Source organism: Zootoca vivipara, chromosome Z1 (genome assembly GCF_965207765.1).
Source record: "Zootoca vivipara chromosome Z1, rZooViv2.hap1.1, whole genome shotgun sequence".
NCBI lineage: Eukaryota > Metazoa > Chordata > Lepidosauria > Squamata > Lacertidae > Zootoca > Zootoca vivipara.
Genome location: NC_142583.1, coordinates 14,750,098 through 14,775,100, shown reverse-complemented (window position 1 = coordinate 14,775,100; position 25,003 = coordinate 14,750,098). Strand labels below are relative to the sequence as shown.

General features: G+C 40.4%; 1 protein-coding gene and 1 long non-coding RNA gene across 9 annotated transcripts in view; one reads left to right on the top strand and one right to left on the bottom strand.

Annotated features, from left to right (window-relative positions):
* TBC1D1 (TBC1 domain family member 1) overlaps positions 1–25,003 on the bottom strand; it is a 76,320-nt gene that overhangs the window by 11,745 nt on the left and 39,572 nt on the right. For 3 of the 8 annotated variants that reach the window (XM_060278918.2, XM_060278920.2, XM_060278924.2), the window contains 14 exons: positions 24,890–24,979; positions 22,303–22,407; positions 21,988–22,120; positions 20,712–20,803; positions 18,837–18,947; positions 17,552–17,680; positions 17,055–17,141; positions 13,731–14,005; positions 11,204–11,356; positions 9,785–9,904; positions 8,055–8,194; positions 4,888–5,073; positions 2,107–2,268; positions 1,058–1,216 (listed from right to left, as the gene is read on the bottom strand). In XM_060278918.2, coding sequence (XP_060134901.2) covers positions 1,058–1,216; positions 2,107–2,268; positions 4,888–5,073; positions 8,055–8,194; positions 9,785–9,904; positions 11,204–11,356; positions 13,731–14,005; positions 17,055–17,141; positions 17,552–17,680; positions 18,837–18,947; positions 20,712–20,803; positions 21,988–22,120; positions 22,303–22,407; positions 24,890–24,979 — 1,942 coding nt within the window. The remainder of the gene's footprint in view (positions 1–1,057; positions 1,217–2,106; positions 2,269–4,887; positions 5,074–8,054; positions 8,195–9,784; positions 9,905–11,203; positions 11,357–13,730; positions 14,006–17,054; positions 17,142–17,551; positions 17,681–18,836; positions 18,948–20,711; positions 20,804–21,987; positions 22,121–22,302; positions 22,408–24,889; positions 24,980–25,003) is intronic. The other 5 variants (XM_060278921.2, XM_088658677.1, XM_060278923.2 and 2 more) reach the window with 3 other exon arrangements.
* On the top strand, positions 14,271–15,507 carry LOC148687283 (uncharacterized). Its single transcript, XR_015947288.1, has 2 exons — positions 14,271–14,405; positions 15,303–15,507. It is a non-coding gene; the product is annotated as an uncharacterized LOC148687283 (long non-coding RNA).

Here is a 25,003-nt window from a genome sequence, read left to right as displayed (position 1 = left end):
AAGAGACTACACTCAAAATGTGTTGGGGACATTTTCATTTTTGTAGTGAGACACTGGAAACTCATAGCAATGTGTTTCTGTGCCTTGCTAATCTTGGGCTGTTGCCATTTATATTCTGTGGGGAATGGAGGAAAAGTCCCCACTAACGTGAAGTGTAGGAGGCACAGGAAGTGCAGAGGATGCAGTGCATTTTATCATTATATTCAGAAGTTGTTTCATTACACTGACATTTTATCTGTATTAGTTTATACAGTATGGAGTAAAATGTGCAGGGTTGTGGGGTTTTTTTTGTATGTGTGCAGGTCTAGACTTTTTACACTGTGTCTTACTGCTTGAGTGGTCAGGAACTATTCCTCTGAGTTTTGTCATCATTCACACAGCATTGGAACAAACAGATGCATAAGGAAGTTATTTTAGAACTTACTTAAGAGATTTTAAGTTATGTTAGACAGGAAGCAACCGATTTATGTGAGTTCAATTGATGTGTGACTGTGCACACCGTGGTGACACGGAAGTGGCTGGAAAAGGGGGCAGGCTTGTGTGCACTCCACTGTCACATGGGATGACCTGGAACACAACCCCCAGGCAAATCATGGGTTGCCTTACATGCTTTTATAAGTGCTTCTTTGGGGACTAGTAGATTTGTTGGAGGGAAACTATATGCAGCAGACTTACTTCCAATGCCACTCAAACCCTTTTGAGTTTCTGAATCTTTAGAATCATAGAATTGTAGTGCTGGAACGGACACCAAGGGTATTCTAGTCCAACCCCCTGTGATGCAGGTATCATATATCTGTTTATGTTTTCAAGTTGCTCCTCTGCAGTCATGAGACCTAGACCCACATTCCACTTTTTAATCTGACCTTTAAAAAGAAACATGATGTTGAACACCCCATGCAATACTTTTGAGCACCAGGCATTGTCTCCAACCTAGGGAGTTCCTCAATGCATATAGACTGCAACAGAACAATAGCTTATAAATAAAATCATGACTTTAAAAGTGTACCTTCTCCGCAGAACACAAAGTCAGGGTTATTGTTATTTTTTGTAGACTTACCTAGGTCAATAAGTATTGCATGCTGCTGAGAGGTTAGCTGCTTTAGGAGTTCTTTGTAAGGTGTATCCTTTGGTTGCTGTTTATTTGCAAACTGAGGCTTAAGCTGGTATTGTTCTGCTAAAAACTTCCAGATCTCACCCCGGTGATGTCGAGGAACTCCTTCCCAAAAGGCAAAAGGAACCAGAAAAGGAAAAGGAAAAAAAATTAATTAGAATTTTTTTGGGGGGGGGGAACCCCACATACTAGTTATCACTGTATCAGCCATCTGTCTCAACTACAGTATCCAATAATTTGCCCCTTAACTCACATAAATTAGCTATTAAACCCTACGTGTGGGCCAAATTGTCAAGAGCAGTACTAAACACAAAGTGGTAGTGGTAGGGCTAAAGTTCAAGGCAGGGTGGAGATCTTGAGGTAGACAATCCCTCTTTTCTCAAATCACCAAGGACAAAGTGGGGTGAATATACTATCTCCCACTGCCTGTTATGATTAGGAAGGAAGGAAGGAAGGAAGTTAATGGAAAAGATACCACTTTGTTGCAATGATGCTTAGAACGTCTGTTAATGGATGTAGAAGGGGTGTTGAGATGTTCTCTCTCTTCCCTCTTCTAAAGTCATTATTGAGTCAGTCCTTGGTCCACAAATTTCTGCATACAGTAGTGTGAAATATTCACTGAAAGGTAGGCACAATTTGAAGGGTGAGGAGGAATGCTAATGAAACACACCCTTCCTGTTTTTGCTCAGCAGTATGTCACCCCACTGAGGCATAGTTCCCAAATGAAGCTGTCTGCTGTTCCATCCCATTTATCCTCACTGAGAAGAGATGGGGACAAGTGAACAGAAAAACACAGCTTACTATGTCCATGGCAACCTCCAAGTTTTCGAAGTCTATTCCATGAGCACTGAGAGTGAATGAACTCCAAGCACTTGCAGACTCATGAAATGAAGCCATATTCATATAATACATTACCTGCATTATTTAAATAGGTGTTCTGATAGTTTACTTTCCAAGAATGTGTGCGCATGTCTGCAATAATTCAGTACACTTACCTTTTCCAACAGCAGAATGTATTTTTTCCATGTCAAACTTCACCTTTGATCTTCCTGGCGTACTCAACATTTTTTCCCAGACCAACGTTACCTCTTTGAGGCATGGGGTGATTTCTTCATAATCAAGCTTCAGACGTTTGTTTAGCAGATTGTTTTCAGAAGCTAGACAAAAAAGATTAAATAGGTGCATGCTAATGACAGTCAGCATATGATAAATGGAGCTTTGACAATTCACTGAAAATGTCAGCGTAATGAACCATGACACTCAAAAAAGGCAAGTGTGTTTCAGCTGCTGCAAAGGGGAAATAAGGTAATATAAGAATATGATAATGCTACTGATTCATATTCAATTTGCTGCTGCCCCATTATGGGCATTTTGAAAGGTGTCATACTAGGGCTTGTCCTTACTAGCAGTTTACTGCATGAAGTTACTGAAAATGTTCATCTTACCTGCACTGTTTACTGTTTTCACATAGAAAATAGTACAGACTTGAGTCCAAGCTGAAAACTGTTGTTAGTCTGCAAATGCAGCCAACATGAGCCATACAGTCAGTGTTCCTACAGAAGCAGCATGTGGGTAGGTGCTAAGTGGGGTTAGGATTAGATAAAAAAATAAGAAGGGAAAACTGAACTCCCTGCTTACTGACATCAAGTAGGTGCCTTCACTGTACTTTTTTCAGCACCTGCTAAAAACATTTTTTGTTCAGGAAAGTCCTTTCAGATGCAGATGTTTTAATCTGCTTTCAGCTTAACTGTTGGTTGTAATTACACTTTCATTTTTTTAAAATACCTGTTTTCAACTTTTACTACCATGTTAATGTTGGTTTTATTTTCTGTAAACCACTTACGGTCAAGCAGTATATAAATACAGTAAATGAAATGCTGTGAGCACTACCTTGGGCCAAAGGAGAAGTCCCAACCATCTATTCTGGGTCTTGCCAGGGTAAGAGGGAGATAATTGCCTAACCTGAGGCTCTTTGCTGCCCAGCTGCCAAGAGGGAAGGGAAGGCTTTGCTGTTACAAGATCTCCTGGACATAAGGGATTGATTGCATTTTGAGGACAGAAAGTACAATCAACTCGCAACTTTACAGAGCTGAAGGCTAGCCAGTTGAAATCGCACAAATTAAATGCAAGGAGGGAAGACAGATTACAAGCTCATTCTGCGCTGGGTTTTCCCAGTGTGGAAAAAGAGCTTTTAAGCTCCCAGACTTGCTTACCAAGTTCTGGGAGGTTCACATGCAGGCTCTGGGAAGCTCTCATGAGATCTTGGATGGGCCCCAAAGATCCTGCAAGAGGTTCCCAGAGGTCGGTAAGCAAGTCTGAGGGCTTAAAAGCACTGGTAAGTGCTGCACTATGTTTTTTACGGATCACTTTCTAGTTTTTAAAGGGTTGTTTTGGTTATACGTGATTTCGGTTTTAAACACTATCCCCAGAAGGTAACCCATGCGTAAGATGCAAATTGTCTGCATTGCTCTTTTTCCGTAGATGAAAGGGTTAGGGTTAGGGACTACCATATGCCAACCCTATAGAGAGAGAACTGGAACACAGGGACCAAAGCAAACGGAGATGGAAAAAAGACAAGTTAATGCACTGTGTTTCCTTCTACTTAAAGGGCAGCATTAAAAGCAGTGCCTGGACACTAAGCATAACTTGGAACCATATTTAAAAAGTAATCTGTCATATCATAGCTATCACTTTAATGATGTCTGCTTTGATATATGCACAACAAGCCCTTGCTGTGATGATACATTACCAGCACACTGTCATTCTTGGGACATATTATTCCAATACATCATAAGAATGCTGTCACTTTTATGATTTAATAGCATTATGCATCATAAAAAACAGCACTTTCATTTATTATAGGAGTGAGACAATCTATAGGAGAGTGCAGCCTTAGTCCTCCACTGCAACTTCAGTTTACAGATTGAAGAATACTTCTTTTCCAGTTTGGTTTTGCCAGTTCCTTTCAAGATTGCACAGTATAGTGGCTTGCTAAAAACTATATGCAAACAAAGAATAAAGGATTTCTCCTAGCCTCCAATTTCCGGATCATGACAAAATAAATTTGCTTAATACCACCTTACCTAGGCCATGCAGTAAAGGAGAAAGGAGGGGAAATGCCACTTAATGCAGCAGACAGATCATAGCTGTGAGTAGCCACAGAAGTTGTGAAAAGGCATGTATGGAGGAGAGGGTCATGGGGACATTCTGTCTTCCATTTTTGCCTATTTCATGGATTATAGTCTAGAGGATACAAGGCAGAAATAAATATTTTGGGGTTGTTTTTGTTGTTTTATAAGTGTCCCTATTGCACTTAAAATATTTGTAGGATGACATTCAATTTCCACCAGTACTAGTTTATAGCCAGTGCCTCTCACACAGATTAAAGTGCGAGCTCAAGTCTTGGGAGATTTTCACTCAGAATGACTCAGCAGACTTTAAGCATCTAGAAGGTGGATCCAAATATACCAAAGCCACGGGCAAAAAGAGTCAGAAAATGAGCACCTTATCAGCACTTCCAGGAACTAGGCTAAGAGTAGCCACTGATAAAACAAGCAAAGAGACTTTTAAGATAAAGTAAACAAACTATGGGTAAAGTACAGCAAAAGAAGGAAAGCAAACATGACAGGATATTGGGAAGAAAGGATTCTGAATAAACACAAGGCAAACATTATCAGCCATTCTTCTAGAACACTTATTTATTGCCATAGTCACAAGTCCAATGGGTTCCCCTGCTCCTGCCATTCCTCACGTTTTTGATCCAGTAATTTACTTACCTTGCAACTTTTGATTTTCCTTTTCCATCCTAAGTAGTAGTATCTGCTGCAAAATTGCTTTTTGCCACAGTTCCCGAAGCTCTCTGGGTGTCCTCTTCCTCTCTTCTTTTAGTGCCCTAAAGGGGCCATCTTCACAAACTGCTTGCAATGGTGATCTGGGTGGAAGTTCACCCAACTCAGAGTATTCTTTATATGGTGACAAAACAAGAAAGAAGCATTCAGAAGTCTTTTATTGGTATCTAAATGTTTTTAGTTTGGATTTCTAGATCAAAACCTCAGGTAAGCATCAGTTACAATTTATCAATAATAAAGGTTTGTGATGCTGTGGAGAAAATACCTCAGTCTGTGCAAGGTAGGGGTGCAAATGAATAGCTAATCCTGGAAGCAGATTAAAGTGGCTTGCATGCCATCACTATGCAATGCAAGTCACTTTACACTTAGTAATTGTAATATCTAGTGAAATTTACCAAAAACACAAAACCAAAGAATCTCTCAGAAGTAGTTTATGATGTCGCAGGAAGTCAACTGTTCTAATTTTTAAAAAGTCAAACATTCCATCGGAGATTCTGAATACCTTGGGCACAACGGAAAGATTCGCTTAATTGGATACATATTGCGATAATACCACAGTACTTTTAGGATGCCAAGAATCAAAACAGAATCATTCAAGAATTGATTCTTGTACTGGAAGACTCATTCCAGTGAAGTCAATGGAAATGTACATGAATGTCCATATGAGCAATATGCTTAATCGGGGGGAGATTTAGGCTGAGGATTTAAATATTCCACAAACACATTGTGCTGGCACTGGAAAAGTGATTATTTCTCAGCTTCAGTTCCTAAATGGTAAAAGGGCAATAATAATACTGTGAGAGCAAAAAATGGAGCAAAGCAAACTAAATCAGTGTGCTGTTGTGCTAATACAGATTAGCGTTTGTAAATAACTTTAGAAAAAAACCTGCACATTTAATCAGGTCTTGTGTGCTGACAGAAATTCTGTGTATCTGCAATATGTGTAAACTATGAACATTTTCAGATAATTTATTTTGCTTCCAGTACTTATAGGGAAGGAAGAACAATGGAGGTAATTAGAGCCCCCACCCCTCCTCACAAATCGCAAATCCTACCGCTCTGTCTTTTGCTTAAGATATTTAAGCACACACAGGTACCCATTTTTGCCACTGTTGTAGAAGCAGCAGCTCATTATTTAAAAAGAATAACAGTTTCTAAGGATGTTAAATTTTATTATCTAGTAACCAGTTCTGAGCTCTTCCTTACACATAGTCCTGCATTTAGCTAAACAGTGCCTACAAAATCTGGATCAGATACAGAGCTTATCAAACTCAACTGGACTTTATTCTCAGTACAGTAGTTCCTTTTAAAAAGCACGTAACATGAACACAGTGTCAAAGTGCGGCACATGATGTGCAGCCCACCCCACCCCTTCAAAAGCCACTTCAAAGGACAGAAGGTATATCCTGTAAGACACAAGAAGCTTCTGCTGGACGGAAAAAACAGTCACCACCCATTCTGTTTGCATGTGTGGGCCTCTATGGATCATAGCCAGCATTACTAGCATATTCCGGAGCTTTGATCATCTGTGCTCCTTACTTTCAATGCAAGAATCTAAATCCTCCCAAAGCAAAGCACTGCTAGAAACAACAGTCATTCCATTCTTAAAAGTAAAAGATCTTAATTAATTACAGGGGTGCCATCTCACCCTCGGGATTGTGGGTGCCCGCTGCTACAATGCAGACATGCGACGTCACATGTACACATGCATGTGCAGGCAAGTGCATGTGACGTTGCACATCCAGGTTGTGGAGGCTGGTGGCAGCAGCAGCAGCTCCTTTTCCTCCTCTCCAGAGTCAGTGAGGCACCCTTTTCCGTGGGGAGGGGCTTGGACTTGGCAGCAGAGAGACTCTGCCTCCCTGTCTGAAACACTGCCCCCCCCCCTGGAAAAGAGTTTCTCACTTGCTGGGTGCGGAAGGTGGAGCTGAACTGCTTCTCTCCCGCTTGCTGGTGTTTCTCATTGACTTTCTGGGTGCCTGGCCCTCACAATTGTTGTGGGTGACCAAGCACCCACGCCCCCCTAGAGTTGGCTGCTATGGTTCCTTAAGAACCAAAATCATGAGACATTTGACCTTTAAAAGCACAAGGGACTCAAACTGAGCAACTCCTAATCTTCTCGAATCACAAGCAGAAGAAACAGTGCCACCTAGTGTACATGTTGAAAACAGCAAGCACAGTTTAGCAGGGCAACCACCATCGTTTTCCCTCCTCAGGTTGTGTAGTTTTAGTGCCTGCTGCCAACATAATTACAAATCAGATTAATAGCAGGAAGTGGTGCTAGAGGATGTAGCTCAGGCATAGGCAAACTTGGCCCTCCAGATGTTTTGAGACTACAATTCCCACCATCCCTAGCTCAGCGTTTCTCAACCACTGTTCCGCGGCACACTAGTGTGCCGCGAGACGCTGGCTGGTGTGCCGCGACGTGCCGCGACGAGAAGGGCGATTTGCATTGTCACGTGCCTGGCGGCCGCCAATACACAACACTAACCCGCCGAAAAGCAATATTTCTCCTCCTCTTTCCCAAAGCTCAGTGCAAACGAGCCTGGCGGCTGCCAATACACAACACTAACCCACCAGAAAGCAATATTTGGCAAGTGTTTCTTACAGTCATAATTATAATATAGGACGGCACAGAGTTAAATTTTTTAACTTTTTTAATGGTGGTGTGCCTCGTGATTTTTTTCACGGAACAAGTGTGCCGTGGCCCAAAAAAGGTTGAGAAACACTGCCCTAGCTAACCGGACCACTGGTCAGGGATTATGGGAGTTGTAGTCCCAAAACATTGGGAGGGCCGAGTTTGCCTATGCCTGATGTAGCTGGTAATGCCAGGATATTAATGGGACATCTGCTGTTGGCATGAAAAGGTTTGTATCAAATACAACAAATTAAATTGAGAACACTTTGCTTTCTCAGGCTGCTTTTTAAATACTTCCGAGTTGAAAGAACATCAAGAAGAATCCTGCTGGATCAGTAAATTCACTAATTATGAATCTGTTCTTTGGAAACTCATGATATTGTCCATCCACAAAAAAGAATAGATCTTTTATCTGTAGCATAAGTTAGGCAGGTTCTTTTTATCTAAGGAAGACCATTACCATCGTGCCAACTAGGAGAATCACATCCTTTCTGTGGGGTTGCCACTCTTAAGAATATCTGTTGTCTCCATGAATGCCGCCGGGTCCTCACAGGGCTTTCATAGATAGAAGCTGCTTCACTTGACTTGGGCTTGTAGTCACTAAAATTAGAAGGATTATCAGAACCAGATTTGTCTATCGTTCCAGTAAAAATTGTAAAATGAAGTTAACTGCAATATGTTTTGAAATCATCAAGCAGAATGAACAAATCCTCCTAAGTATGTGCAGCAACAAAGAACCACCACCAGTTCTTTATGTAACAAGCAGGCCACTTTAGAGAAATGCTGGGCCCATGTGAAACTAATATTTAATTTTAGTTAAGTTGCTAGCGCTACCCCTTTCACCCCAAATACCTCTGACAAAAACAGCCTATGGAGAGTCTTGTGCTCTGAACCCTGAACATCCTTTTATAAAAATGAAGCAGTGGGAGTAAGAGTGAGAAGAATATAATATAAACCTCCAAGAAGAGGCCTATGGGTTCTTTTTTTACTCCCCCCCAAAAATTTTTTATTGCACCCCTCTTTTTGCAGAGAAAAAGCTACCACATAACATTCCCCCCCTTTCTTGATTATGCAACAGCAATCCCCATAAGGTGACATCCTAAGTCAGGGGTAGGCAACCTAACGCCCGTGGGCCGGATGTGGCCCAATCGCCTTCTAAATCTGGCCCGTGGACAGTCCGGGAATCAGTGTGTTTTTACATGAGTAGAATGTGTCCTTTTATTTAAAATGCATCTCTGGGTTATTTGTGGGGCATAGGAATTTGTTCACCCCCCCCCCAAATAGTCTGGCCTACCAAATGGTCTGAGGGACAGTGGACGGCTGAAAAAGGTTTCTGACCCCTGTCCTAAGACATCAAACTCTAAATCACTTTCCCAGGTTCTGCGAATCCGGCTGCAAGTAGAACATTCTTCCACACATAGTCAGTATTACGGCAACTTTCTTGCAATGGCCTCACTTTTGCTGGTGACCGTTAGCCATTGGCACCCTGCTGTTTACAATTTTCTTCTCAGGTAAACTGTTGTCCTCTTTCCAACTGCAGTTCTTTATTTTCTGTTAGTCATTTTGAGTCAAACTACTATGAGATGCATTAATCACCCTTTTAGAAAGCTGTGCTCAACACTGCTGCTTTTCCTTTGAAGAAAAAGCTGCTATTCATCTCCAAAGGAAATGCAAAGAGCTTTGTCATGTGGATTCACAGTAGGCAAGGTGGGGCAGAAAGGAAACTGGTGAGGGACTCCCCTCCAGATTGGGGAAATGGCACCAAATCAGGGCCTGCAGCTGCAATTCCTCCAAAATAAAAGCGCTAGCATTAATGAAATGTATACTTTGGCCCTTTGAGAGAGTTTCTGAACACACAGTAGGTAGGGAGGGTTCGTGTGGAATGTGAGAAACTACAACTTTGACCCATTTTGTTAACAAACAGCAGTCACTAAAAAGCTACTGAATAAGGACGGCAGCTTACTTTATAAGAATCACTGCCATCACATAACTTTAGAAAAGCCATGGTCTTCACATTATCTATATTATTTATAAAAATGAATAATATACACTGAAGTGAAATGGCTTTTTAATTAAATTACCACACCAACCACATTTGAACAATTATAACTTTTAACAATTCCCACTGCAGTCTGAGACAAAGTTTCTTAAGCAATCACAGATTTTTCAGCTGCAGGCAGAGAACCCTACCTTTTTGTGTTCCTAAAGTCAGAGGTGTTATTTTCATCTACAGGAGCCAGAAATTTTAAGAAGTTTGGCACAGAAGAGGAAGAGTGAAGCTTTTTCCGTAGAGCAGAACGGTAGGAGGTGCTGAGAGTAGTTGAAAGGGGGAAGTTCAGAAGGAGGAAGTGTAAGTATACCAGGTGAAATTGAGAACAAAAACACAAAACAGGAAAAACAACTGATCAGTATTAAACCAGAAAAATAATAATAATTGTAGGTGTTAAAACAAATAACAAACCAGAAAAATAAAACTTGTAGGTGTTAAAACAAATAACAAGAAATCGAAGGCTAACATTGCAAGACATTTTACGTCTCTTTATGGCTTTATTTATAGGGACCCAGGTGGCGCTGTGGGTTAAACCACAGAGTCTAGGGCTTGCTGATCAGAAGGTCGGCGGTTTGAATCCCTGCAACGGGGTGAGCTCCCGTTGCTCGGTCCCAGCTCCTGCCCACCTAGCAGTTCGAAAGCACATCAAAGTGCAAGTAGATAAACAGGGACCGCTACAGCGGGAAGGTAAATGGCGTGTCCGTGCGCTGCTCTGGTTCACCAGAAGCAGCTTTGTCATCCTGGCCACATGACCTGGAAGCTGTCTGTGGACGAATGCCGGCTCCCTCGGCCTATAGAGCGAGATGAGCGCCGCAACCCGAGTCGGACACAACTGGACCTGATGGTCAGGGGCCCCTTTACCTTTAGGGCTTTATTCCAAATCAGCAATGGATACAAAACCTCACTTCTTGGACTTTTGAATCAGTGGGAGGAGAAATCACCTTGGCTTTCACCTGCCCCTCAGAAATGAGAGGGGTAGCAGTGGTTTCTTTTGGGTTGGTCTCATGAAATAGAAGGGAAATGTGGCAGGAAAATCACCAAATATGATGGTTTGTGTAGGGCTGCCATGTGACCCTTACATGAAATTTACTTGAATTAAGAAGATTTAGGCTGGATCCATGTATTTTTTTTCCTAGAACCAAGTGTGCAGCAAACAAATGCATTTTAACTTTCTTCCTCTCCTGCCTTCTTGATGTAATAGTCGGGAGAGAGTCGTCAAGTGGACATTTAAGGTCAATCTATTCCCACTGCTTTTCTCAAGCTTTGCAGTAGCATAGTAAACCATAATCTGAGTGTGGGATGACACTACAGGAAAGCTTCAAAAGATGTACCTCAGAGTAGGGAAAAAGTCCACTCCTTTTCCTCAAACTACATAGCCCACCAAAGGTTGTGAGAACTTATTTTTACTTCCACATAAAGGAAAAACCTCAAATGAAGCACGAAAAGCACGTCCATATAGGTGAAACCATGAAACCACTGGGGTTTCTGGTGGTTTTTATGTTTTGAAATGTTCTTTAAAATGCGGATCATAAACAAACTCCCCACATCTCTTCTCTCACCTCTTTGGCACAGCATGCCCACTTTGTTCTCCACTTGAATTATGCCTAAAATGTTTAAAGAAATTGGGCGAAGAGGCCAAGGGATTAAGACGAGCTGGAGGAGGAGAAGGAGGAGGAGCCGGTGATGACTGATCAGAAGAACTTTTAGAGCTGCTGCCAGGTGTGTTCATATTTTACAAGGAGGGTTCCAGCAGGGAAGATTAAACAAAAGGTAAGACAGAAAGAAACGTGACAAATCAAAGAAAACATTGAATATTTACAGATAAATTGTAAACAGATAAGAACATTGGCAGGATTACTGTAATAATCTGCAGTTTTATAAGATTTTATATTTAAAGTAGATGAATAAATGAGCAAATTAAGTTAATTTGGATATGCAGAAGATATTAAAAATAAATTTAAGGAACTGCAGAAAGAGGGGGAAGGAAGTCAAGTTTTGAAATGTTAAAGTGATTGTAAAATTAGTGAAATGTATAAATCTGAAAAGCACAAATAAAATTTAAAAAAAGACAAAAAGAAAAGGGCAAAGAGCTGAATTAAAAAAAGATGCACTACATCACTGCCTTTGTATTAACCATGTTAAATAACAGCACAGGCACCAGGGACAATGGGAGTGCTCTTCCATTGATTCTGCCTCCTCCATGGTGCCTGGCTTAACCAAAAAGATCTTCTGATGTCCCTAGTAAGAAGGCAGACATATGGCAATCAAATAGGCAGCAAACACAAACCAGTGCTTTACTTCTTGGAATGGTCCTCTTCTAGCCCTAAACAAGCCAAGATTACCTGGCTCATTTTCTCAACGCTCATGTGAGCAACAGGAGCACAGCTTCCAAGACTGTGGGAAGGCTTTGCAGTCCAGAAAGGATGATTGCTGGTTTCTCCTACATATATTTCCCAGCCTGCATCAGGCCTTGAGTTGTCAACAAGGTTTTATTGCCAAGGCTTTGACGTACGGATTCTGAACAATTTCCATGCCCATTAGCAACCACACCCAACAGACCAGGCGATAAAGCAGGGTCAGGACTGTTGATGCAATATGTATAGTGGAGGGATGCCTAAACATTTTGAAACATGTTAATGCTCTTTGGGGGGGATGCATTTCTGGTGTCATTCTAAGGAGCTAATGTGGGAAGAAGTTCCCTTGAAGAATTGTGTACCGTAATTGCAACACAAATGCAGGATCAAGTTCCTAGCAATTTAAGGATTAATAAATCTGAATTTAGCAGATTTAACATTAAAGTGATGCACACCTTATTTGGTTTTTGCATAACCAAAGGTCAGAGCAAAGAACATTTGGCTATATGTGCTTGAAGCAATGGAAGTATATTATAGTCTAAAGTTAAACTTAGCATGGCTTTTTTATTTATATAAAAAAACTAACCCCTATTTTCTCCCTTACTCCCCAAAACTTTACCAACTCTGTAACATGCAAGCAAAAGCAATACAGCAGTGCCCTATGTTACAAAAGTTGAGATCAAAGATGAACCGTGAAATAAAACATTCTAAGCATGTTCAGCTTTTACTGAGCAAGCAGCAGCAGGTTGAAAATAGCATTGTGGCAAAATGATACTGATGAACAATTTGCAAGTCCATAGTTGTAATGCTAAAGCCCTCTAGACATAACAAGCAACAAGGTTCAAAGAAAGGGCAAGGAAACCAACCAAAGCCATAGAACCTCTTTCTTTCACTCTTCCTCCTCTTTCTGCCACTTCTGGTATGTGTAAGGAAGAAAAAGTGATTTGGCACAAATCCCAATTTGTAATAGTCTAGATATTCCTGGCAAACCAGAGTAAACCAGGATTTTTAGCAAAGCAACACAGCTAACATGTGCAAACATTTAGAAAACCTATGAAGCATACTGACACAAGAATATGAGAAGTGAGTGTTGATTAGCAAATATAAAAACCTTGCAGTCAAATTGTTAAATAGTTCCATGCAATCAACTGGGCAAAATAGGACAGGGCATCAATCTATCAGCAAATAAGAGGAATGTATCCCTCCTGCTCAGTTTACAAATATTTATAGTTACTAGATATTTAGCCTTCATTTCTGTAGGTACCATCAAAACTTCCCATACTGTTCTTGGAAAGGAAATGACACACATTTTCTTTGGTTGCATGCACTTCCCTAATAGATGATAACAGGCAAACACCTGCAAGTAACAGAGCCCATGCATGGATTCTAGTGTCTGAATCATGGACCTTGATACAAATATTCCTCAAAGTCTAAGAGCTAATTCATATTTCCCAATGAGTAGGAGCACTAGCGTGACAGAGAGGATGTCAAAGGTTTCAAATGATGAGTTACCCAAAGACTTCTTGATGTTTCATTTATAAAGCATCCTGCTATGGAAAAACACTTTGTCACATCTGAGAATTTTTAACATTTATGTTCAGAAACATGCTATGGTTGGATATATGAGACAGACTTATCCAGAGATCTCATTTTCTCTAAAAAATGGACATACCTTAAAACATTTAGCCCAAATTTCTCCCCCCACAGCATCCTGTTTTAAACTTAGCCTTACTTTTGCTGGTTTGGAGTCTCTGTGCTCACCGAATGATACCTCATAAGTTTCCTTTGGGGAACAGTCGGAGATGCTTCAGTGGGTTCTGGGGCTTCCTGGCTTTCAGTTGGCACATGGGTCAGAGTATTAGCTCGTCTTCTAAATCCCTGGTAAGCTGATTTTGCAGACTGTTCAGGAGACGAGCTTTCTAGCTCACTTGAGAGATCACCTACAGATCCATTTGCCTTGAGGGGGCTCTCTGGGGGAAGGTCTTCTTTCTCAAACAGAGATGTTTCCTGTCAACATAAAATATATCCATATATAATTAAGCATGGCATAGAAATGATAACTGTTAATTTTTTTCAGGCTGCTCTGAACCTATCACATATGCTTTATGGCTGCACTTCTGCAATTTCATTTCTCCATTGTCCAATGAGATTTCATTCCTGTTTGGGAAGCCCAGAAGGGTTTACCAAGAATATGTTGTTATTCATACGCTACAGATCATAAGCTTATCCGAAACATGAATTGAACCATGAACAAAATACTCATGCTGCAGAAGGTAAGTCTGGCCTGGAATGGGAGATGTACAGGAAGTTAAAAAGAAGGGGCTTCCGATTCTGCTCTGCCTTAATGGAGGCAGCCCCCCACGACAGCGGAAGATTGTTGGCAAAGGAAAAACAAGGATGATTGAAGGTAATTATTCTTGCAAATTCCCCCCAGGAACAAGGGGAGGGGGTAACGGACTTCACTCACAGTTCGCCTCAGTACCTGGCTGTTGCTCCAGCATGAAATGCGGGGTGGGGGGTGGGGAGGCGCTGAGTGCAAAAGCACTTCACCTGCTGAAAACCCTCCAACGCCACCATTAAGAAGCAGAGGTTCTCCTGTTAACTAGAGCTTAATTGGACTAAAGTACTACAGGCACATGCTAGAAGAGATGAGACCACAAACTGCAGAACAAATCAACTGTGAGGACTTTAAGGTTTGAACTTAAGATAAGACTCCATTCAGTGCAAAAGATGGTGGGGGCAGGGGAGTCTACAGTTTCTTTATTTAAAGTTTTCTTCTCTACATTTATGATTCAGCAATCCTCCTCTGAATGTTAGTTCAAAATATATTTGTACAAGCGAGGACAGAAGAAATTCAATTATAAATATGGAATATAACATCATATGTGTAAAAAAAAGGAAAAAGGGAAGGTCTATTTTCAGGCATCCCCAAACTTTGGCCCTCCAGATGTTTTGGCCTACAAATCCCATGATCCTTACCTAACAGGACTAGTGGTCAGGGGAGATGGGAATTGTAGTCCAAAACATCTGGAGGGCCGAAGATTGGGGATGCCTGTCTATTTTGCAAAATGTTTACTCTTCCCCATCCTTTTTTATTTATAAAGTGAACTGAATAATGCTAAGAGGACTTAGAATTTAATTTAATTGGAAGTATAATTGCTCATATATCTTCAGTTGTAAAGAAGGATGAAAAGAGGAGAAGAAGAGTTTGGATTTGATATCCTGCTTTATCACCACCCGAAGGAGTCTCAAAGCGGCTAACATTCTCCTTTCCCTTCCTCCCCCACAACAAACACTCTGTGAGGTGAGTGAGCCTGAGAGACTTCAGAGAAGTGTGACTAGCCCAAGGTCACCCAGCAGCTGCATGTGGAGGAGCAGAGACGCAAACCCGGTTTCCCAGATTAGAGTCTACAGCTCTTAACCACTGCACCACACTGACTCTCAGGAGTCTGTGAACTGCCAAGGAACTTTATTGAGTCATCTGCAGTTTGACAGGCTGCTCTTCTTCCCAGGCTGAGAGGAAAAATGGTGGCAACAGGTAATTTACTGGGACAGAGTGACTTTTGCAGCTGTTGTTAAAGTTGTAAAACAATGAAGCACGGAATGGAGTGATGGAGAAATTTCTTGAACAACAGTGGGTGTGGCGTTCAGAGCATACGCAGAGTGCAAAAGAAAGACAAGGACATGGGAAAGCTTTGACAAGCAAGAGCTCTGAGGAAAAAATGCGATGTGACCCTGCACTCCTCCTGCAGACTATTTTTATTGACATCCAATTGGTGCATCCCCAAATTCGAATGCTCCAATCACATCAAGCCAGCACCTCTCCACACAGTCCCCATGCAGTTCTCATGTGAGACAGGATCAGGTTGATGCACATCAGAGCAGGAAATACATGAAAGGAGGCAAGAGACAAAAGAAGGAATGCACTCAGAGAAACCGGAGGCAATAAACTCAGGAAAGGAAAGGCAGATAGGCATTTAGCAGAGAGAGAAAAACCAAATGGCCAGAGATTTATCTCAGAGGCTTACGTGACCTTCCAATCTTAACTCCATGGTGGAATTGCAATACCATGGTATGAATTTATCTCATGCAGAACATTATTAAAACCTGGTCCACATAGACTGACCCAGCCAGGATCCAAGCTAACGTCGAACCAAAGTAGTTCGACCTCACCCTCTTCCTGACACGGCTGATCAGCCCAGTTTATAGGCATATAATATCCTTACATGGATTCTACAAATGGGATATCAGCTCTACCCAAGGCATGATGGATAACAGCAACAACCGGGGGAAAGAAGGACATAACATCTTACAAGGACAGGAAGAAACACTATGGACAGAACTGGCACACACAGGAAGAACAAGGATATAGTTTGAGTTCCTCACTTCTAGTTTTATAAATCATTTAATGTGTCAACACGAATAGAAGTTCTTAATATTGCAGTTGTTATATAAGGGATTATTAATATGAGTGGAATGTAATTGAAATTAATAAGATTTTGGAATGCAGAAATAAAGAAAATCATCAAACCATCAAATCTAGCACACGGGGGGGGCACTTTATCTAAATTATATAATTCGGTATTTGAACGATTGGTATTATTAATTGTATTATAAATTGGTATTGTTATAATGAGGCTATTATTGGACTGTAATTGAAAACTAATAAAATTATTATTAAAAAAGGAAGTTAAAATGAAGGGAACTGCAGGCCCTAGGTTTTTATATAACCTGTCAATTAAGTGTCTGAGATGACTAAGAATCCTATCCAGATGATCAAGTAGGTATGTTTTTGTAAACCTTTAGGTCACTGATGTGCTAGAAGTGTGACTTACAGAAATATGAGCAGCTAAGAGAGCTATAAAGCAGCAAACTATTCCCCCCCCCACTAGCCTGTTTATGATAACAAATATAATCATTCATTGTTTTCAAAATAAAACTCAACACTGTTTAATAATATAACTGTGCGCCCCCCAACTGGCCACCTGGCTTTTAGGAAATAATATTAAAGATTGTAACATATATTGTTACTTTTTATGTTTTGATATTCACTTACTTTACTTGTTGTGCTTTGTGTGCTAGATAAGGAGCTGTCCAAATCAATACTTCCAGAACTTTCCAGTTGACTTTTGGCTTTATTCCCCTACCAAGAAAATCCTCATATTATATAGGCACACATATATAAAGAAATCTGAAAATTCATACTATTCCTTGCAATAACCCCCCAAAGTTCTCACTGTGCTGAGATCATTATTAAATTTAATTTCCTGAGTGGACTAAGAATAGCCTTGCTCTGCATAAGAAACAACAGCCTCCTTCAAAAAGGTCACTCACACTGATATTTGCAAGCAACTTGGAAACTAGCAAAAGCATAACTGCCAAGTACTAATTTAATAAGTGAACCTTTTGTGTAGTCATCAATGTTTTTCACTCCTTTCTATTTTAAGAAATCACCAATCAAATTACTGGATATCTGCACTATGTTAAAAAAATTCTTTCAGTTAACATATACGATGCCATCAGACACAAGATAACAAAATTCAAGAGCCTTACCCGAGATAAAATACTGTCTAATGATTCTGTCAGTGACCTTTTAGCCTTGCTCTTCAACATATCTAGTCTGAACCGGGATGTGTTGCTTGGCAATTCATTTCCCATGGCCTCTACTGATGACTGTGACATCTAGAAAGTTAAAATAACAGACATTCTTTTTAAAAGAGAGAATAAGCACAAATAGAACAAGTTTCCATAGAAGACATCCTTCCATGTTTTCTAGAAGTGTCACACAATTTGTATGACGCCCGTTCTGAACTTAGAACTAACTTGGAACAAAAAAGTTCCAAAAAGGCTAAATATTTGTTACACGGATCAGATTTTGTCCCCTCCGTTCAAATCAGCTCCCACCTCCACCCCAAAATATGTCCTAGACACAGCAATTTGGATTGCATTTATTTCTGGTGTACAAGTTTCTGGGCAATCAGAACTGAGAGCCAGGTGGTTGAGGCATGCTTCATGGAGAAAGAAAGTACTATTTCCAACGAAATGTAAAGACTGTATCCAATTACTGGAGAAGATGATTGCCAGAGAAAGTACTCAGGGTCAAATATGGATGGATGCTTGCATAAAATAATGGCAAAGGTTCAAGTGGGCTTGCACTTATGTTCCAGTCTCCTGTTCAATTCAGTGCACAGCTACTGCCATAGGAGAACATTCAGCTAAAACTAATGTTGCTTTCTCTCCTCCTTTGCAATGGCACCTATTCACCACTCAGAGCAATGTCAAAATAGACACTTTACTGGTCAACTTCTTGCTGGTTGAGTTAGCCCGCACATGCTAATTATCTAAGTGCAAGGATTTAAATTTTTTAAATTTCATTTTTAATTCATGATCCATTTATACAGCACTTTGCTACACACACAAACACACGTAATTTCAGCCAAGTAATTTCGTTGTTCCTGCAGGAGGGCAATGACAATAAAGATTATCTTATCTTAATCTTATCTTACAAACACACACACATTATAATATATATATATATATATATATATATATATATATATATATATATATATATATATATATATAACATCTCAAAGCAGTTGACATACACAATAAGTTCAAAAAAAACACATCAAATAATTCACACAACAAAATACATGCGAGTTATACAGGGCAGCATTTAAATATGTGATCCTCCCAGGTGGGCTGTGCCACATGTTTTCAGAAATTATAGATCAGGTCTCACATGCAGACCTTTATGGAAAGGGCATTTTCATTTTATGCACCAACAGATCTTTTCCAGCAGCAAGAAAGGGGGTGGGGATTTACAATTGCCTACCAGCTTGGCTTCACTAAGGTGGATATGATCCTTTTGCTTTTCCTCATACATAACTCTCAGGACAGATATTATTAACTCATTCTCCTTCTGTTCATTTCTTGGCCTTATTTTCTGCAATAGGAAAAAGGGAACATCTATATTAGCCATTATGCCCTAGTTACGGTACTTAAATTTTGTCAGTACATTGTATGGTTACATTTCTGCTTGTACCCTAAAATACCAGTAGATGGCAACAGCATCACAAACTAAACAAAGTTAGCTAGCAAAAACAAAACAAAACTCGCCCTTACACTGCCCCATATAAATAAGTAAACAGGCGATTCACAGTGGAGTTTTGCCTGTAGGATCAAGGCATGCATGCATGCATAAATGAATGAATGAATGAATAAATAAATAAATATTATTTATACCCTGCCCATCTGGCTGGGTTTCCCCAGCCATTCTGGGCGGCTTCCAACAGAAAAATAAAATAAAATAATCGATTAAACATTAAAAGCCTCCCTAAACAGAGCTGCCTTCAGATGTCTTCTAAAAATCTGGTAGCTGTTTTTCTCTTTTGACATCTGATGGGAGGGCATTCCACAGGGCGGGCGCCACTACCGAGAAGGCCCTCTGCCTGGTTCCCTGCAACTTGGCTTCTCGCAACGAGGGAACCACCAGAAGGCCCTCAGTACTGGACCTCAGTGTCTGGGCAGAACGATGGGGGTGGAGACGCTCCTTCAGGTGTACTGGGCCGAGGCCATTTAGGGCTTTAAAGCTCAGCACCAACACTTTAAATTGTGCTCAGAAACGTACTGGGAGCCAATGTAGATCTTTCAAGACCGGTGTTATGTGGTCTCGGCAGCCGCTCCCAGTCACCAGTCTAGCTGCCGCATTCTGGATTAGTTGTAGTTTCTGGGTCACCTTCAAAGGTAGCCCCACGTAGAGCGCATTGCAGTAGTCCAAGCGAGAGATAACTAGAGTATGCACCACTCTGGCGAGACAGTCTGCAGGCAGGTAGGGTCTTAGCCTGCGTACCAGATGGAGCTGATAGACAGCTGCCCTGGACACATTCCCCCCTTGACAGATTTAGATTGAAGATTTCTAGGTAGAAGAATATATTTTTTTAGAAATTTACTTTTAAAAAGATAAAGGACCCCTGATAGTTAGGTCCAGTTGCAAAATGACTCTGGGGTTGCAGTGCTCATCTCGCTTTACTGGCCAAGGGAGCTGACGTTTGTCCGCAGACAGTTTTTCCAGGTCATGTGGCCAGAACTAAGCTGCTTCTGGCGAAACCAAAGCAGCGCACGGAAACGTCATTTACCTTCCTATTTATCTACTTACTTGCCTTGCACTTTGACGTGCTTTTGAACTGCTAGGTTGGCAGGAGCAGGGCCTGAACAGGAGCTCACCACATTGCAGGGATTCGAACCGCCGACCTTCCGATCGGCAAGCCCTAGGCTCAGCGGTTTAAACCACAGTATCACCATCGTCCCTTATAGCCTTTTAATTTATATAACTGCTAAACTGAGATTTCAAGATATGACTACAACAAGAGAGGACAGCTTGCCATGTAACATGGAAGTGGGGGAGACCTTGGTGTTTTGAGAAAAACAAGCCCTGTTGGGCTTCTAGATGTAGTTTCACACTTCTTTGGACAACAGCAAATATGCTGACCACAGAAGTGTGTGAAGTCAGTTAATGTGATCAGTTACTGTCATTAATTGCCAAGGAATGTCAGAAGCACCAATCCCAGCTCCCAATATTAACCCAGTTGTCTCCATTATAAATCTCGCTCCTCTTTTACAATTTCCAACATTAAAAAAAAAATCCAATATTTTTCACTAGTGAGCCAAGGGTCTGTTGATCCACCATAATAAATAACAAGACAGTTACCTGAACTTCTTCAAATATTGAGGCCTGCTCCTGGTTGTTCAGCGTTGTTAGATGTTTTTGGATTTCTAGTTTAGTTTTAGAAGGATGTAATCCTAACAAGTAACAGGCAAACAAATATAGGGTAAACAAAATTATTTTAGACGGGTTGTACCTGACTACAGTAAATTCAGAGTGGACCCACTAAAATCAATAGTTTTAAGTCCGTCACATCTACTGATTTCAATTGTTCTATTCTGAGTATTATCTCTTAGTTGGATACAACCCAATGACAATATCTGGTCAGGCAATATTCACAAAGTCATGTCCATCCAAAATGAGCTTTCCAGACAGGGACTACACTCACCACACTAAGGTGAAAAGCAGAGAAGCAAAAAAAAAAAAAAAAAAACCCTGAGGTGACTGTGACCACAATCTATGCTCACAATCTATGCTTTCACAAGGAAGGGAAGAGAATAAGCTTGGAACAGGAAGAATACCCAGACAGCAGCCATGGGGGCTTGGTTATGGATGCCACCTGAACAAACCATTTGTGCCTGCTGAAACTTGGAGGAAGAGAACCAAGTGGAGACATTTTGTTTGATGCTAAGCAAACTGCACTGGTTTAGCAACAGCAAAAACAATCTTCCAACCAGTCCTTTAAGCTATGAGGGACAATCCCTTTCAAAGTTTAAAAGAATCCTAGGTACAGTCGTACCTTGGCAGTTGAATGGAATCCATTCCAGAAGTCCATTCAACTTCCAAAACATTCGGAAACCAAAGCACAGCTTCTGATTGGCTGCAGGAAGCTCCTGCAGCCAATCGGAAACCACGGAAGCCCCGTCGGATGTACTGCTTCCAAAAACAGTTTGCAAACCACAACAGTTTGCAAACTCACTTCTGGGTGTGTGGCATTAGGGAGCCAAAACATTCAAGAACTAAGCTGTTCAAAAACCAAGGTACAACTGTATACCTTATACTTTTTAAAAAACAAAGACCCTTTTTTGGGCTTGCAAAAAAACAAAACAAAAAAAAACACCACAACAACACCCCCAAGTTTTTCTATGCAGCACATGAAAGTGTTGAAAAATATCTTTTTAGTATTTTGGACCTTCTAATATGCAAATATTTTTCCAGACAAGGACTTTTCTCCAGACTTCTCAAGTACTGCTCAAGTAGCAAAGTTGTATTTAAATACACATAGTTTGGCAAAGTACTTCATGCTTGATTGTTTACTTAGCAATAATCCATACACTTAAAAAAAATTAAGCAAGCATGTACCATGCTGCATAATTCCTACCTTCTATCCTTTCACAGAGTTTATGCAGGCACTGCATGGGACATCCTTCACAGAGTTGGACTTGTGCTTTGGCAGTTTGTTGTATAGCAGCTACTGTGAAAGCCTGTTTCAAAGTCATCATGATCTCATCAACCTGGAGCAAAGAAAACTAGGTGTGAAGACCTGGTATTTAAGAAGGCTAATGAATAATATATTAACTGCTATTCTATATTAGCCCAATAGTGACAAGTATCACGCTTCAGAGTAAATAAGAACCTTATATAAGACATTGTATGTCCAGCACCTCTTTGTTTTTATTTTTCTAAAGGTTCTTACCAGAGCTTCATCTGTACATTGAAAAACGTAACAAACGAAATGGAAGCCTCCATTTTCCGAAGGCTCTCTGCAGATAAATCCAAAGTGATCCACATGTCTAATTCCCTACAATAGAAACAATTATATCAAAAATTCATAAAGGCTAGGTAAAGACTTGTAATGCCGCTAAGCAGCATCTTGACATACAAACTTTTGTGAAAGGCGTGCAAAATAAATATTAACTGCAGGAAAATAAAAGTAATCCATTGGGAAATAATATATATATATACACACACATATCATACAATGAAAGCCCAAGATTGGCAAATCCAAACTGCCTCAGCCCAGTGAATCTTCTGTTTGGATTGCACTGTTTCTTAGTTGCATTTGATTTGTACTGAGGCCAATGGGACGGACGTCCTGACTTAAGTCCACTGGATTTAATGGAAGTGAAGCTAATGTAATCTGGATCTGATCCAATCTATTTCTAATTTCTAATGAAGAGATTAACATGTTTCTTAAAAGGAGAGAGGGAGAGAAGAGAAACAGAATATCAATACCATTGCTTGGTATGGATCTCAGTGCCCAGAGCTTCGCATAAAAGTAAACAATAGGTTGAGTGGTGGAGTGGCATTAAGCCCAGAGAGCCATGTACTGGATGACATTTCAAAGAGCAGCCTTCAAGTTTCCATTTTCTTCATGGAAAAAACACACAACCCCTTCCTTCTGTCAGCAGTCAAGTTCCCAAGATATTAAAAGGAGAACAGCCAGCCAATTCCTTTTAACAACATGAAAACACATAAACTAATTTATTTGCCAACAAAGTTAGACCCACATGTTGCTGATCACGTGGCGGAGTTGACAAAATATTTGGAGAACTTAAAAAAAAAACCCTCAAACATCACTTGCTCAACTGAGAAGACACTCTGGTGGAGCTCCCTGCTTCAGTAAGTGCTGGTGCATATGAACCCCATGTCCAATTCTTAGCTGAGCTAAGATGCTTCCGACCTCCTGGAGTTCTTAAGGGATGCTGTTCACAAAAAGCCCCAGTTTAGATTTGAAGATGGGGTAAAATCAATAAATGAGAAAACTGCATGTCTCTAATTGCAAGTTGAGTTGCATTATGGGAGCTTTAAAGCTTTAAGTCTAAGATGCCCAGGAGCCCAACAAAACATAACATGATTAAGAAATGGAGACTCTCTGACTCGGCACAGATAAAAAGAAGTAATCGGTGTGAGCAAAAGATGAATGAGTTAGGGAACAAAGAAATACAGGAGCCATTGCTTATGTAACATAGAATACCCCTAGTTCCAGTATTCAATGTAATTCAAGGCCAATAAGTTTGCAAAACAGTATGGCAGTAAACGCAGCTCTCAAAATAATAGTGTTTCTAGGTACAGTTTGGGGCCTATAGGCAGATATTGTTCCCATGTGGCCTTGGAACACTCAACATTAAAACATACAGCATAATTGTAGAGGAATGAATGATATTAATGAGGAATTGGGTAAATACTTTCATAAACCCAAAATTTCTCAGATTTTTACATTTTAATATCCATTAAGGTTGTGCATCTCAATTTATAGAACTTTGTTTCTTAAGAACAGAAGCAAAACAGAATGATTTCCCCATCTTCAAGCCTTAAAGCATCACTGCCAACAGTTACCATGCAAACAGTCTGTGGCTGGCGTCCAAGGGAGGATTTAGAGTTGTAGCATATGCCCTTCTTTCTCTAGAGACAGCAAAAAGGAGCATGTGAACAGTTTTTCCCATTGGTTGGGCCACTAGTTAAACAATCAAAAGGACTGGGAGAGGGAGTTGGGTCATTAAATTTGGAATTTATTTCCTGTTGGTCTGAGAAAGCTAAATTTTGACCTTGAGGGCAACCTGCTAAGTGCTGACTCACAGCTTCTCTTTCTCTTTGACAAAAGTTCGTTTACTGTCTGACAAATTTCCTTTAGAAAGTAAATTTCTGGGATTTGTGTTAATTTACTTCAAGATCCACTCCAGGCAATCTTCTCAAATATACTGGGGTTAACACAGTCCTTGGTTATTTGAAGGAATGTCACAGTGGGCTTTGCTGCCTTCATGGTTTAGACAAACTGGGGAGGGGATCCCTAATTTCTGGGGAAAAAATATGCTGAAGAAGTTCATTGCAAATGAGACAGAAATACTAATATTACAGTGTTCCTACCACATACTGACTGCAAAGGTCACCACTACAATGGTTTTAGAAATCTACCTTAACACACATTTCTTAAGTTATAAGAAGATCACTCTGTCCTTCAATCAGAGATCAGATTCTAAAGGGAGCAGTTTTTACAGGTTAACTGTCAAAAAACTGTTACTTTCTGCTCACTCAAATTTTAGTTTATTTTCTTCCCTAGCAGTTTATTTCCTGCACCTAAATGATCGTCCAAAGCTTCATAAACCATTGCCACATAATCGCCTGCATGTCCCCTCCCTTCTTCCAGTCATACACTGGTTTTAGGGCAAAGATCCTGGCTTGTTAAATGGTGTAATGGAATTTAGTGGGAGAAAACCACTGACCTGTTGTGGAAAACAACACCCAAGTTTTTAAGAACCAAAAAGGAATCAAAAGCTTGGTACCTGAGAGCAAAATGAAATTTCCTTAAAGCTTTTCTCAATAACTACTTTTTTGGTATCAGGACTGATGATGTAAACTTCAGACTGGCCAATCTGAAAAAAATAAAATAAACAAAT